The sequence below is a fragment of the Mobula hypostoma genome, chromosome 12, assembly GCF_963921235.1.
Source record: "Mobula hypostoma chromosome 12, sMobHyp1.1, whole genome shotgun sequence".
Classification (NCBI taxonomy): Eukaryota; Metazoa; Chordata; class Chondrichthyes; order Myliobatiformes; family Myliobatidae; genus Mobula; species Mobula hypostoma.
The window spans coordinates 47179712-47194633 of record NC_086108.1 but is presented as its reverse complement, the minus strand read 5'-3'; the positions used below and the strand labels follow the sequence as shown (position 1 = coordinate 47194633).

Genomic DNA, 14922 nt, shown 5'->3' with positions numbered 1-14922 from the left:
GAAGATCTGGGTGAATTTTCTATCCAGACATTGCTCAAGTACATGAGTTTAGAATACAGTAAAGTTTACAATTCATAAACTGAAGTGATGGGTTACTGACTTTTAAATGTAAGTCTGCAGAGTTGAAATCAATATAATAGTCAGACACAAGTGGAAACTTTTGGCCATTTATTGACACAGGTTGGACTCTGAGCAGTGTGAAGTGATACATTGTTCTTGCTATGTCGAACGAGCATTCCACAAGCACGTACACCAACCTATAAACCAGAGGATCTGAAAGTCATTACAGTAATTAATCCCATAAATCCTGGCCAGAGCCTTTGGATACCGGTGTCAGGGTAAAAAGTGGATTGAAGGTTTCAGGGAGAAAATATTTGCCTCAGAGCTGGAGAAATCCCTGCACTATCATTGTGAATCTTTACGATCCTCTACTTTTGAGGAATAGATTATTCAAGATATTTGAATTTGTGAACATTTAGTGGGGTGCTGTTTGTGATGTTGAACTTGAAGGGAAGTGCTGATTTTATTCTAACTGTTCATTTTCTGAAAGTTATTATCTACCATGGCTGCAAATGCAAAACCCAGCAGTGAATACTATCATGAAATTGAAGCTAATTTATAACTGACATAAAGATGGTCAAATTAAATGTTCCAAATGGCTTGAAACTTTCTTGAACATTTTTGCCTTTTCCCATTTATTGAATATTTAATGTCAAACCAATTATAAATAAAATCAAAATATGAAGAACTTCCATAAAATTTTGGATTGGACTCCATATTTCTGCTGGGCTAGTATCTTATTGCTGAATTAATGTACAAGCAAGGTGAAATCCTGATTCCAACTTTCTGTTTATTTCTATCCAATATTAATTCCCTACAAACATTTCTTCACTCTAGTAATATCGGAGGAAGGTCTATAAGCAGGGTGGTATTAGAAAACTGGCGAGCAGGACGAGATCGAGAGGAGATTACTATGGAAGACTTGGAATATCAGATCCGAAAAGAGGTTGCAACATCAAAAGGTAATGCATATTAAAAGCACAGAGTTAGGAATGGGGTCCTTTCAGACCACTGTATTATGCTAATCAACAACTGCCCATCTATTTTACTTGCACTTTCCAAGTAACAGATGGCTAGCATGAACCTCTCAGTTTTCTGTGCTATAGTATTTCTAGAGTTCCTCTAAATAAGACTTAAATGCTATGGGAGACTCTGCCTCTACCATCACTTCGGACAGTGCATCCTCTGGGTAGAAAAATATTCAAATCCTCTCTCAGTCTCCCACCCAAAACCTTTGCCTTCTGATTGTAGACGCCTCTGCCACAGGGGAAGAGTTTCTCACCATCTGCTGTACCGACACTCCTTATAAATTTGTACTCTTCAGTCAGATTCCCCTTCCCTTTCCAACTCCACTGAAAGCCTATCAAGTCTCTTGATGTAATTCATCTGAAGCAACATCTTGGCAAATCTCTCCAGTGTAATTATATTTTTATGGCCCAGAACTGCAGACAACAGTGGCTTAACTAACATTCTATATATTGCACCAGAACCTCCCTGCTCTTGTGTTCCATGGCCTAGCTAAAGAAGGCATATATCCCGTGTTGGGAAGATGTGGGATAAATAAAAGGACAATGGGATAGCTAAGAAAAACCATGAAATGGAATAATGGAAGGTGTAATGAACAAGAAAGCATTTAAGATGGAAATCTGGTGAAGAGATGGAAAAGACCACGAGGGCATATTTTAGACAACAAAAGTAGTTTTGTTTGATGCCTCCACAGTCAACTTAAGAGTAGCAATAAATACAAACACTAACTACTCATCAGCAACAATACCATAATTTAAGAGTACAAAGTAAATGGCAGGATACTTGGTAGTGTGGAGGAGCAGAGGGATCTCGGGGTACCTGTCCACAGATCCCTGAAAGTTGCCTCACAGGTGGATAGGGTAGTTAAGAAAGCTTATGGGGTGTTAGCTTTCATAAGTCGAGGGATAGAGTTTAAGAGTTGCGAGGTAATGATGCAGCTCTATAAAACTCTGGTTAGGTCACACTTGGAGTATTGTGTCCAGTTCTGGTCACCTCACTATAGGAAGGATGTGGAAGCATTGGAAAGGGTACAGAGGAGATTTACCAGGATGCTGCCTGGTTTAGAAAGTATGCATTATGATCAGAGATTAAGGGAGCTAGGGCTTTACTCTTTGGAGAGAAGGAGGATGAGAGGAGACATGATAGAGGTGTACAAGATAATAAGAGGAATAGATAGAATGGATAGCCAGCGCCTCTTCCCCAGGGCACCACTGCTCAATACAAGAGGATATGGCTTTAAGGTAAGGGGTGGGAAGTTCAAGGGGGATATTAGAGGAAGGTTTTTTACTCAGAGAGTGGTTGGTGCGTGGAATGCACTGCCTGAGTCAGTGGTGGAGGCAGATACACTAGTGAAGTTTAAGAGACTACTAGACAAGTATATGGAGGAACTTAAGGTGGGGGCTTATATGGGAGGCAGGGTTTGAGGGTCGGCACAACATTGTGGGCCGAAGGGCCTGTACTGTGCTGTACTATTCTATGTTCTATGTTCTAATTATGCTTAAGACAATAAATGCCAACAACAATCATGCAAATGACTTTTAAGCATCTTCCCACTATCAGGGAAGATCAGCATCATAACTGCAGTCATGAATGTTAATGGTGGAACTGGTCTAATGAGCCAGTGTTTTTGAAATTCTTCATTCCATGGATGAAACAGTAGCATTCAAACATGTTGCTAATGGCATATGCAATGGTAGAAATAAAGAATTCATACTTCTTGTGTTCATTTTTAGGTGGCTTTGCACATAGTGGCCTTGTGGCTGAGAATCTTGTCGACTTCTTCATTCCCTTCTTACCTCTGGAGTACAAGCATGTTAAATTATGTGTACGTGATGCTCTTCATTCCAGAGGAATCAAGTACAACGTAGATATCCTGGATGAAGTGGCAAAGGGGATGCTGTATTTTCCAAAGGAGGAAAACCTGTTCTCAGCCCAAGGGTGTAAGTCGGTCTCGCAGCGGGTCAATCTCTTTCTGCCCTGAAGCAGAAGAGTTCAGGAAACCACTTGTTGCGACACATTGTTCCCCTCGAGACCACGTCACTTCCTCATTGCACAGTAGCTGTTGCCTTCTAGCACCTGAGAGATGGAAATCTGACCCAAGCAACAGGGAAGAAAGGTAACCTTTAAGAAATTAAGAAGCAAAACTGCCATCCAGTTTCCTGGCTTTCTTGTGAAACTTGCCTGCATCCTTGACCATTGCAGTAATCTGTACTTGACTGGTACTGGGTGTTGTGGATCCACTGATGTGCAAACCTAGGTTGTATAAATCATGAAGTTGAGGATTGTGCCAATGATGGAACTTCTCCATTTTATTAATTTTGCTCTTCACCAGCGGCTCTTCAACCATTTAGATCTAACACTGACCCGCTGCGAGACCGATTTACAGCCCTGGGCTAACTTCTCTAAATGGAGGTGAGGTTACCTGGCATGGCAAGATACAGAGAAGATGCAAGTGTCTGCAGATACCAGAATCTGGAGCAACAGACAAGCTGCTTGAGGATTTGTTTGACCCAAAACATCAATAGCTCCTTCCCCTGCCCCAGTCCCACTCATAGATGCTGCTCAACTCCACTGAGTTCCTCTAGCAGCCTTGCATTTGTCCTTCACCACTTCCTTCTCTTGATAGAGTTACCAACCTTTCCCTTTGGAATTGTTGGCCATGTCCTGCTTGTAACAGCGGATTACAAATGATAAAATATTAATTTCTAAACTATATTTTATAGGCTGCAATGTAAAACACTGGCAAGAGTGATCAATGCAATATACTGGATTTGTTGCATATGACACTGGATTCCAAATGTCTTTTAATTAAATGTCAAATTTAGACATTTCTGTACATTAAACTAAAATTTACAAATCAGATTGTAAATCAAATTTACAACTGCAGCATTGATCCTTACCCTTCCGAACCTTTTGGCAACAATTGATAAATGTTTAGTTTCCTCAATTGTTCATCATATATTGGTGCAGCTCTCATGTGTTTTTGTCCAGAACATCTCCCACAGCTGTCCCCTTTCCTCTTGGACCTATCCTTTGTTCTTGTTTCTCATCTGTGTAGTATCTCTTGAGGGAAAAATATACTAAAGCAGACATCCCACCCTGCAAAAAGTCATTTCAGGGAGGTAGCACCACCACCTCCACCCCCCACAACTCCATATCCCCCACCCCCACCCCCGGTCGACCTCCAAGGGTGTATGTATACAGGACATTTGATTATGAAAGAACACAACAATTAATTTCATCACATATTGAAACTATTTACATATATATACACATATATACATACAAAATACTCAACAAGGAATATATATGTATTCCTTGTTGAGTATTTTGTTGGCAGTCTCAATGCTAATGCAAATAACTTTTCTACTTCTTTTGCAAACTTTCCTTGTACTGTGATGTGGTTTGCTTGGCAGATTTGAGCATTTTGCCGGAAGTTTTAACCTCATAGCAGTCTGTGTCAATGAATTTGTTAATCTTGCAAGACATCAGATTCACAAGATTCACAATTATATTATATTATCATGGAGTCTTTTTTTAATTGTATTACAACTTTAAGCAAGTCTACAGGGAGTTTGGTCTCATCACGTAGGACATCAACAGAGTAGCTCCTTAGCAGCTAGCCAGCTAGTTTAAATAACGTTAGCTATGCTAATGAATGAATGACACCTGTTAATCTCACCTCAACATGTCTTTTACAGACTTAATCCACCATGGGCAATAGAAAAGTCACTGTTGCAAACAGTGCAACGAGCAACACTGTCATTATTTTTTGACAACTATTAAGCAGGGGTACACTTTAGTGTAGTCTGGGGTGAAGTACGTTTTATATTTTCTTTTTTTGGAACACTCTGCCATGGCACTGCAGGACACTAATATCTCTCTCTCTCTTTCTCTCTCCTCTCTCTCTCTTTCACACACACACACACACACACACAAAATCAATTTCCGGGATATTGTATATAATTTACGGGCGTTAGGGAGCCGCTATCAATATGTGGGTGAGACCCCCAGAATTTTCGAGAGAGGTGGGATGTCTGCTAAAAGCATGGGTTTTCCAAGGAGAGGTATGATAAGATCGGGTTCGATGTCCATCAGCCTAGTCCAGCTTAATTTCAAGATTATTGAAATATCTGGTCCCTGCTCCTAAAACATATTCTTACTGATTCCATGCCTTTTAACTTCAGACTCAGATTTATTCTATCTGATATATGATGTGAAGTTTGTTGTTTTGGAACAGCAGTACAGTGCAAGATACAAAAGAAAAACAAATTACCAAAAATAAATAAATACTGCAAAAAAAAGGAATAATGTTTTAGTGTTCTTGGACCTTTCAGAAATATGATGGCAGAGGGAAATAAGCTGTTTCTAAATAATTGAATGCGAGTCTTCAGGCTCCTATACCTCCCTCACCCCCCCCCTCAAATGTTAGTAATGAGAAGGCGGCATATCCCAGCTCATAAGGGTACTTAATAATGAGTGTCCCCTTCTAGAGGCACTGCCACTCGATGTTCTTGATGATGGGGAGGGTTGTGCTTGTGCTTGAGATGGCAAAGTCTATAACCCTCTGCAGCCTCTTACAATCCTGCACTGGAATCTCCATCCCAGGCTGTGATGCAACCAGTCATAATAGTTTCCATTGTATTTCTATGAGACCATAAAACCATAAGATATAGGAGCAGAATTAGGCCATTTGGCCCTTTGAGTCTGCTCTGCCATTTCACCACTGCTGATCCACTTTCTCTCTCAGCCCCAATCTCTTTATTTTCCCCATATCCCTTCATGCCCTGACTAATCAAGAACCTATCAACCTCTGCCTTACGAATGACTTGGCCTTCATACCATCCTGTGCAACAAATTCCACAGATTCACCACACTCCGGTTAAAAATATTCCTCCACATCTCCATTCTAAAGGACATCTCTCTATTCTGAGGCTGTCCCCTCTGGTCTTAGATTCTCCCATCATAGGAAGCATCCTCTCCACATCCACTCTATCAAGACCTTTCACCATCGATAGGTTTTAATGAGGTCACCCCGTTACTCTTTGAACTCTGGGGAGAACTGGCCTAGAGCCATCAAATGCTCCTCACAGGACAAGCCTTTGGATTCCGGAATCATTTTCATGAATTTTCTTTGAACCCTCTCCAAAGTCAGCACATCCTGTCTTAGGTAAGGGGCCTAAAACTGCTCACAATGCTCCAAGTGAGGCCTCACCAGTGCTTTATAAAGCCTCAACATTACATCCTTGCTTTTATATTCTAGTCTTCTTGAAATGAATGCTAACATCGCATTTCCCTTCTGCACCGCTGACTCAACCTGCAAATTAACCTTTAAACAATCCTGCATGAGAACTCCCAAGTCCCTTTACTCCTCAGATTTTTGAATTTTCTCTCCATTTTCAAAATAATCTACACTTTTATTTCTTCCACCCAAAGTGCACGCAATACATTTCCTGACACTGTATTCCATCTGCCACTTCCTTGAACATTTGCCTAATCTGTCTAAATCCCTGTGTAGCCTCTCTACTTCCTCACTGGGGTAGCACAGCAGCATAACGGTTGGCACATCGCTTTAAGTACAGGCAATCAGGGTTCAATTCTTGATGCTGCCTGTAAGGAGTTTGTACGTTCTCCCTGTGCCCATGTGGGTTTCCACCATCTGTTTCAATTTCCTCCCACAGTCCAAAGACGTACCGGTTACTATGTTACTTGGTCATTGTAAATTGTCCTGTGATTAGACTCAGATTAAATTGGGGGATTGCTGGGCAGTGCGGCTCGAACGGCCTATTCCACATTGTATCTCAATAAAATTAAATTAAAATAAATTAAATTTAAAAATAAAAACTACTTGCCCCCCACCTATTTCCGTATCATCCACAAACGTCAATTCTGTCATCCAAATCATTGACATATAACGTCAGAAGAAGTGATCCTAACGCAGACCCCTGTGGAACCCACTAGTCACCGGAAGCCGACCAGAAGAGGCTCTGTTCCCACTCTTTGCCTCCTACCAATCAGCCAATGCTCTATCCATGCTGGGATCTTCCCTGTAATACCATGAGCTCTTAACTTGTTAAGCAACCTCATGTGTGGCACCTTGTCAAAGGCCTTCTGAAAATCCAAGTACATAACTTCCGCCAGTTCTCCTTTGTCTACCCTGCTTGTTATTTCTTCAATGAATTCCAACAGATTTGTCAGGCAAGATTTTCCCTTAAGCAAACCATTATCATATGCCTCCAAGTACCGCGAAACTGCATCCTTAACAATCGACTCCAACATCTTCCCAACCACAGAGGTCAGACTAACTGGCCAATAATTTCCTTTCTCCTGTCTCTCTCCTTTCTTGACTAACAGAGTGACATTTGCAATTTTTCAGTCCTCCGGAACCGTGCCAGAGTCTATTGATTTTTGAAAGATCATTACTAATACATCGACAATCTCTTCAGCCATCTCTTTCAGAACCCTGGGGGTGTATACCAACTGGTCCAGATGACTCTAGACCTTTCAGTTTCATAAGAACTTTCACCCTAGCAATGGCAACCACACACTTCTGCCACCTGGCACTCCCAAACTTCCACCACCCTGCTAGTATCTTCCACAGTGAAGACTGATGCAAAATATGTTCTCAGTTTGTCCGCCATTTCCTTGTCCCCCATTACTACCTCTCCAGCATCATTCTCCAGAAGTCCAATATCTACTCTCACTTCTCTTTTACACTCTATATTGCTGAGGGAACTTTTTGTTTCTGAATGACTATCAACCTGTGGCTCTGACATCAATTGCTATGAAGTGCTTCGAGAGATTGGTTATGGCACACATCAACCACAGCCGACCGGTCAACCTCGACGCTTTGCAATTCGCCTACTGGAGCAAAAGGTCAACGGCAGATGCCATCTCTCTGGCCCTACATTCCTCCTTAGAACACCTGGAGAATAAAGATGCATATATAAGGCTCCTTTTCATTGACTACAGCTCTGCCTTTAATACCATTTTTCCAAATAAACTGATTCCTAAGCTCCGGAACCTGGGCCTTAGCACACAGATCTGCAGCTGGATCTTCAGCTTCCTCACAGACAGGACCCAGGCTGTAAAAATAGGGGACAAGCTCTCCTTTACAATCACTCTGAGCACCGGTGCCCCACAAGGCTGTGTACTCAGCCCCCTGCTGTACTCACTGTACACCCATGATTGTGTAGCCAAGTTTCCATCAAACTCAATATATAAGTTTGCTGATGACACAACAATTGTAGGCCGTATCTCGGGTAATGATGAGTTTGAGTACAGAGAGGAAATTAAGAACCTGGTGGCATGGTGTGAAGACAATAACCTATCCCTCAACGTCAGTAGGATGAAGGAATTGGTTGTTGACTTCAGAAGGAGTAGCAAACCGCACGACCCAATTTACATCGGTGGTGCACAAGTGGAACAGGTCAAAAGCTTTAAGTTCCTCAGGGTCAATATCACAAATGACCTGACTTGGTCCAACCAAGCAGAGTTCACTGCCAAGAAGGCCCACCAGTACCTTTACTTCCTGAGAAAACTAAAGAAATTTGGCCTGTCCCCTAAAACCCTCACTAATTTTTATAGATGCACCATAGAAAGCATTCTTCTAGGGTGCATCACAACTTGGTATGGAAGTTGTCCTGTCCAAGACTGAAAGAAGCTGCAGAAGATCGTGAACATGGCGTAGCACATCACACAAACCAATCTTCCGTCCGTGGACTCACTTTACACTGCACGCTGTCGGAGCAGTGCTGCCAGGATAATCAAAGACATGACCCACCCAGTCAACACACTTTTCATCCCTCTTCCCTCCGGGAGAAGGCTCAGGAGCTTGCAGACTCGTACGGCCAGATTTGGGAACAGCTTCTTTCCAACTGTGATAAGACTGCTGAACGGATCCTGACCCGGATCTGGGCCGTACCCTCCAAATATTCGGACCTGCCTCTCGGTTTTTTTGCATTTCCTTACTTCCCATTTTTCTATTCTCTATTTATGATTTATAATTTAAATTTTTAATATTTACTAGTTTTAATTATTTTTAATATTTTTAGTATTTAATATTTGTAATCCAGGGAGTGTGAAGCGCAGAATCAAATATCGCTGTGATGATTGTACGTTCTAGTACCAATTGTTTGGCGACAATAAAGTATAAAGTATTCTCTCGAATATTATTGGCTAGCTTAACTCCGTAATCAATCTTTTCCTTATTTTTGTCTTATTTAGTTGCCTTCTGTTACTTTTTAAAAGCTTCCCAGTCTTCTAATTTCCCACTGATTTTTGCTCTATTATATGCCCTCTCTTTGGCTTTTATGTTGGCTTTGACTTCTCTTGTCAGTCACAATTGTGTCACCCTGTCTTTAGGATACTTCTTTCTCTTTCTTGTTACACTGCTGGCATTTAGGGCAGCAATGAAGGTCCCCTATCTCCAGTGGTGTTCACAGCTTCCTTCTTTGTGTCAGTAGCTTCCGCTCAGTTTAATGTCAGTCATTCAAGCCCCAGGTGGAGACTCCGGGATACTGTTGCATACTGTTGATACTGATTCTTCATTGCTGTATCCATAACAGTTTTGTTTGACCAGTCAGGGTTGTTAGCCCTGAGCTGAACCCCCGAGCCTGGAGGATCAGTGGACCACTCTTGGTCTGGCCTCTACCCTTTGACTGTTTGGCATGGGTGACCTTATCAAGAGCCACAGCATAAAGCCCTAATGCCAGCCAGCATAACTCTCTGGGTCATTGAGGCATGCAAGCCTTCAAACCATGACATGGTTGTGGTCCTCTTGCTCCCAGAAATTCCAGTCATTGCTACTCTGCTGTCATCCCTGCCAGTGTTCTTTTCTAATCAATTTTGGCCAGCTCCTTTCTTGTGCCTCTGTAATTCCCTTTAATCCACTGTAACACTTATATATCTGACTTTAGCTTCTCTTTCTCAACTTGCAGGGTGAATTCTATCATATTATGATAACTGACTCCTAAGGGTTCCTTTCCCTTAAGCTCTCTAATCAATTTAAATTCATTGCACAACACCCAGTTCAGAATAGCTGATGCCCTAGTGGGCTTAACCATGAGCTGCTCTAAAAATCCATCTAGTAGGTATTCTAGAAACTCCCTCTCTTGGGATCCAACACCAATCTGATTTTCCCTATCTACCTGCGTATTGATATCCCCATGACCATCTTAATATTGCTCTTTTGACATGCATTTTCAATCTCCCATTGTAATTTGTAGACCATATCTTTATTACTGTTTGGGGCTCTCTATACAACTTCTGTCAAGGTATTTGCCCTTGTAGTTCCTTTGCTCTACCCGCAATGATTTAACACCTTTCTATCCTATGTCACCTCTTTCTAATGATAAGATTTCATTTTTTACCAACAGACCCATGCCATCCCTCTGCCAGCCTGCCTGTCCTTTTGATACAATGTGTGTCCTTGGATGTTAAGCTCCAGGCTATAATCTTCCTTCAGCCACGATTCAGTGATGCCCGCAACATCGTATATAACAATCTGTAACTGTGCTACAAGTTCATTTACTTTATTCCATATACTGCATACATTCAAATATAAAATCTTCAGTCCTGTATTCACCCTTTCCAAGTTTGTCTGACTCTAATTGAAATTTATGAGCTTCTTTGGTGACATATCAAATCTCAAACTCGTCACGAAGTCGAGCCGCTGCTGTGCCTTCTTCAGGGAGATTAGCGGGGGCTACTGAGGTGACTTTAAACTAGAATGGTTGGGGGGTGGGAATCAAATTAAAGAGGCTAGGCGTGAGGAGGTTAGTTCACAACAGAGGGATGGGAACCAGTGCAGAGAGACAGAGGGGTGTAAAGTGAGCGTAGAAGCAAAAAGTACAAAGGAGAAAAGTAAAAGTGGCAGGCCGACAAATCCAGGGCAAGCATTAAAAAGGGCCACTTTTCAACATAATTGTACAAGGGCTAAGAGAGTTGTAAAAGAGCGCCTGAAGGCTTTATGTGTCAATGCAAGGAGCATTCGCAATAAGGTGGATGAATTGAAAGTGCAGATTGTTATTAATGATTATGATATAGTTGGGATCACAGAGACATGGCTCCAGGGTGACCAGGGATGGGAGCTCAACGTTCAGGGATATTCAATATTCAGGAGGGATAGACATGAAGGAAGTGGAGGTGGGGTGGCGTTGCTGGTTAAAAAAGAGATTAACGCAATAGAAAGGAAGGACATAAGCCGGGAAGATGTGGAATCGATATGGGTAGAGCTGCGTAACACTAAGGGGCAGAAGATGCTGGTGGGAGTTGTGTACAGGCCACCTAACAGTAGTAGTGAGGTCGGAGATGGTATTAAACAGTAAATTAGAAATGTGTGCAATAAAGGAACAGCAGTTATAATGGGTGACTTCAATCTACATGTAGACTGGGTGAACCAAATTGGTAAAGGTGCTGAGGAAGAGGATTTCTTGGAATGTATGCGGGATGGTTTTTTGAACCAACATGTCGAGGAACCAACTAGAGAGCAGGCTATTCTGGACTGGGTTTTGAGCAATGAGGAAGGGTTAATTAGCAATCTTGTCGTGAGAGGCCCCTTGGGTAAGAGTGACCATAATATGGTGGAATTCTTCATTAACATGGAGAGTGACATAGTTAATTCAGAAACAAAGGTTCTGAACTTAAAGAGGGGTAACTTTGAAGGTATGAGACATGAATTAGCTAAGATAGACTGGCAAATGACACTTAAAGGATTGACGGTGGATATGCAATGGCAAGCATTTAAAGGTTGCATGGATGAACTACAACAATTGTTCATCCCAGTTTGGCAAAAGAATAAATCAAGGAAGGTAGTGCACCCGTGGCTGACAAGAGAAATTAGGGATAGTATCAATTCCAAAGAAGTAGCATACAAATTAGCCAGAGAAAGTGGCTCACCTGAGGACTGGGAGAAATTCAGAGTTCAGCAGAGGAGGACAAAGGGCTTAATTAGGAAGGGGAAAAAAGATTATGAGAGAAAACTGGCAGAGAACATAAAAACGGACTGTAAAAGCTTTTATAGATATGTAAAAAGGAAAAGACTGATAAAGACAAATGTAGGTCCCCTGCAGACAGAAACAGGTGAATTGATTATGGGGAGCAAGGACATGGCAGACCAATTGAATAATTACTTTGGTTCTGTCTTCACTAAGGAGGACATAAATAATCTTCCAGAAATAGTAAGGGACAGAGGGTCCAGTGAGATGGAGGAACTGAGTGAAATACATGTTAGTAGGGAAGTGGTGTTAGGTAAATTGAAGGGATTGAAGGCAGATAATTCCCCAGGGCCAGATGGTCTGCATCCCAGAGTGCTTAAGGAAGTAGCCCAAGAAATAGTGGATGCATTAGTGATAATTTTTCAAAACTCGTTAGATTCTGGACTAGTTCCTGAGGATTGGAGGGTGGCTAATGTAACCCCACTTTTTAAAAAAGGAGGGAGAGAGAAACCGGGGAATTATAGGCTGGTTAGCCTAACGTCGGTGGTGGGGAAACTGCTGGAGTCAGTTATCAAGGATGTGATAACAGCACATTTGGAAAGCGGTGAAATGATCGGACAAAGTCAGCATGGATTTGTGAAAGGAAAATCATGTCTGACGAATCTCATAGAATTTTTTGAGGATGTAACTAGTAGAGTGGATAGGGGAGAACCAGTGGATGTGGTATATTTGGATTTTCAAAAGGCTTTTGACAAGGTCCCACACAGGAGATTAGTGTGCAAACTTAAAGCACACGGTATTGGGGGTAAGGTATTGGTGTGGGTGGAGAATTGGTTAGCAGACAGGAAGCAAAGAGTGGGAATAAACGGGACCTTTTCAGAATGGCAGGCGGTGACTAGTGGGGTACCGCAAGGCTCAGTGCTGGGACCCCAGTTGTTTACAATATATATTAATGACTTGGATGAGGGAATTAAATGCAGCATCTCCAAGTTTGCGGATGACACGAAGCTGGGTGGCAGTGTTAGCAGTGAGGAGGATGCTAAGAGGATACAGGGTGACTTGGATAGGTTGGGTGAGTGGGCAAACTCATGGCAGATGCAATTTAATGTGGATAAATGTGAAGTTATCCACTTTGGTGGCAAAAATAGGAAAATAGATTATTATCTGAATGGTGGCCGATTAGGAAAAGGGGAGGTGCAACGAGACCTGGGTGTCATTATACACCAGTCATTGAAAGTGGGCATGCAGGTACAGCAGGCGGTGAAAAAGGCGAACGGTATGCTGGCATTTATAGCGAGAGGATTTGAGTACAGGAGCAGGGAGGTACTACTGCAGTTGTACAAGGCCTTGGTGAGACCACACCTGGAGTATTGTGTGCAGTTTTGGTCCCCTAATCTGAGGAAAGACATCTTTGCCATAGAGGGAGTACAAAGAAGGTTCACCAGATTGATTCCTGGGATGGCAGGTCTTTCATATGAAGAAAGACTGGATGAACTGGGCTTGTACTCGTTGGAATTTAGAAGATTGAGGGGGGATCTGATTGAAACGTATAAGATCCCAAAGGGATTGGACAGGCTAGATGCGGGAAGATTGTTCCCGATGATGGGGAGGTCCAGAACGAGGGGTCACAGTTTGAGGATAGAGGGGAAGCCTTTTAGGACCGAGATTAGGAAAAACTTCTTCACACAGAGAGTGGTGAATCTGTGGAATTCTCTGCCACAGCAAACTGTTGAGGCCAGTTCATTGGCTATGTTTAAGAGGGAGTTAGATATGGCCCTTGTGGCTACAGGGGTCAGGGGGTATGGAGGGAAGGCTGGGTTCTGAGTTGGATGATCAGCCATGATCATAATAAATGGCGGTGCAGGCTCGAAGGGCCGAATGGCCTACTCCTGCACCTATTTTCTATGTTTCTATGTTTCTATGTTGGGTCCTCTCAGATGTTGATGCCCAGGAACTTTAAGCTGCTCACCCTTTCCACTGCTGACCACCCTGAGGATAGGTGTCTATTCTCCTGCCGTCCCTATCCTGAAGTCCACAATCAGTTCCTCGGTCTTGCTGACGTTGAGTGTGAGGTTGTTTTTGCATCACCACTCAACCAATTGATCTATCTCGCTCTTGTAAGTCCATAACTTGAACTAATCTCCATGAAGTCCTAGTGGGTTTTGCAAAACACAGCCAAATTTTAACCATTATTTCCAAAAGCCCTTCCTTCCACCTCCACAACATATCAAGGCACTATCAACCTCTAAACCAGGGGTTCCCAACCTTTTTTATGCCATGGACCGATACCCTTAAGCAAGGAGTCTGTGGACCCCCATTTGGAAATCCTTGCTCCAACCGCCTCTGCATTTCATTTCCTCAATTTGCTGACTTGTCATTTTTCTAGAATTTGGATTAAGTTCAACTACCCCTATTCTATTCCATGCTAAAATCTTATCACATTGTCTACGAACACAATGATACATTAGTACATTCTTTTACTGCATGTTTGACCCTGGTTCCTTTCTCAGAGAGCCGAAGCATCAAGTGCAGGATGAATCAGTTGTGAACAACATGGGCAAAGCTGAATACCATCGAGAGGGGTTTTCCCATTGTTTAACTTTCACACAAAACAGGCACCAATACGGACTGGCAAACCCCTGACTCTGATAACAGGTTGCATTAGGTTGAACATCTTCAAAAGGTTGTATCCGCAATATCAATGGAATACAACAAATCATACCAGGTCTCTGGTACTGCAGCTGCCTTACGAGAATGAAGTGGAAAGCCTTATGCATGGTGAGTACAGTTTCAAATTCTTCAACAAGTCCAATTTATTTCTTCAAATGAAAAATTCACAGTTGAAACTATATAAAAAAAATTAGCAATAAAATCAGATTCAATTTTCCCCTTTCACCTC

The 14922-nt window shown here is 42.2% G+C and overlaps 1 protein-coding gene across 1 annotated transcript in view; it reads left to right on the top strand.

Annotated features, from left to right (window-relative positions):
* The window catches only part of tor3a (torsin family 3, member A), a 29038-nt gene extending 18372 nt beyond the window's left edge, over window positions 1-10666 (top strand). The window contains exons 5-6 of the mRNA XM_063064007.1: window positions 898-1022; window positions 2820-10666. Coding sequence (XP_062920077.1) covers window positions 898-1022; window positions 2820-3067 — 373 coding nt within the window. The 3' untranslated portion in view covers window positions 3068-10666. The remainder of the gene's footprint in view (window positions 1-897; window positions 1023-2819) is intronic.
* Window positions 10667-14922: the final 4256 nt, after the last annotated feature.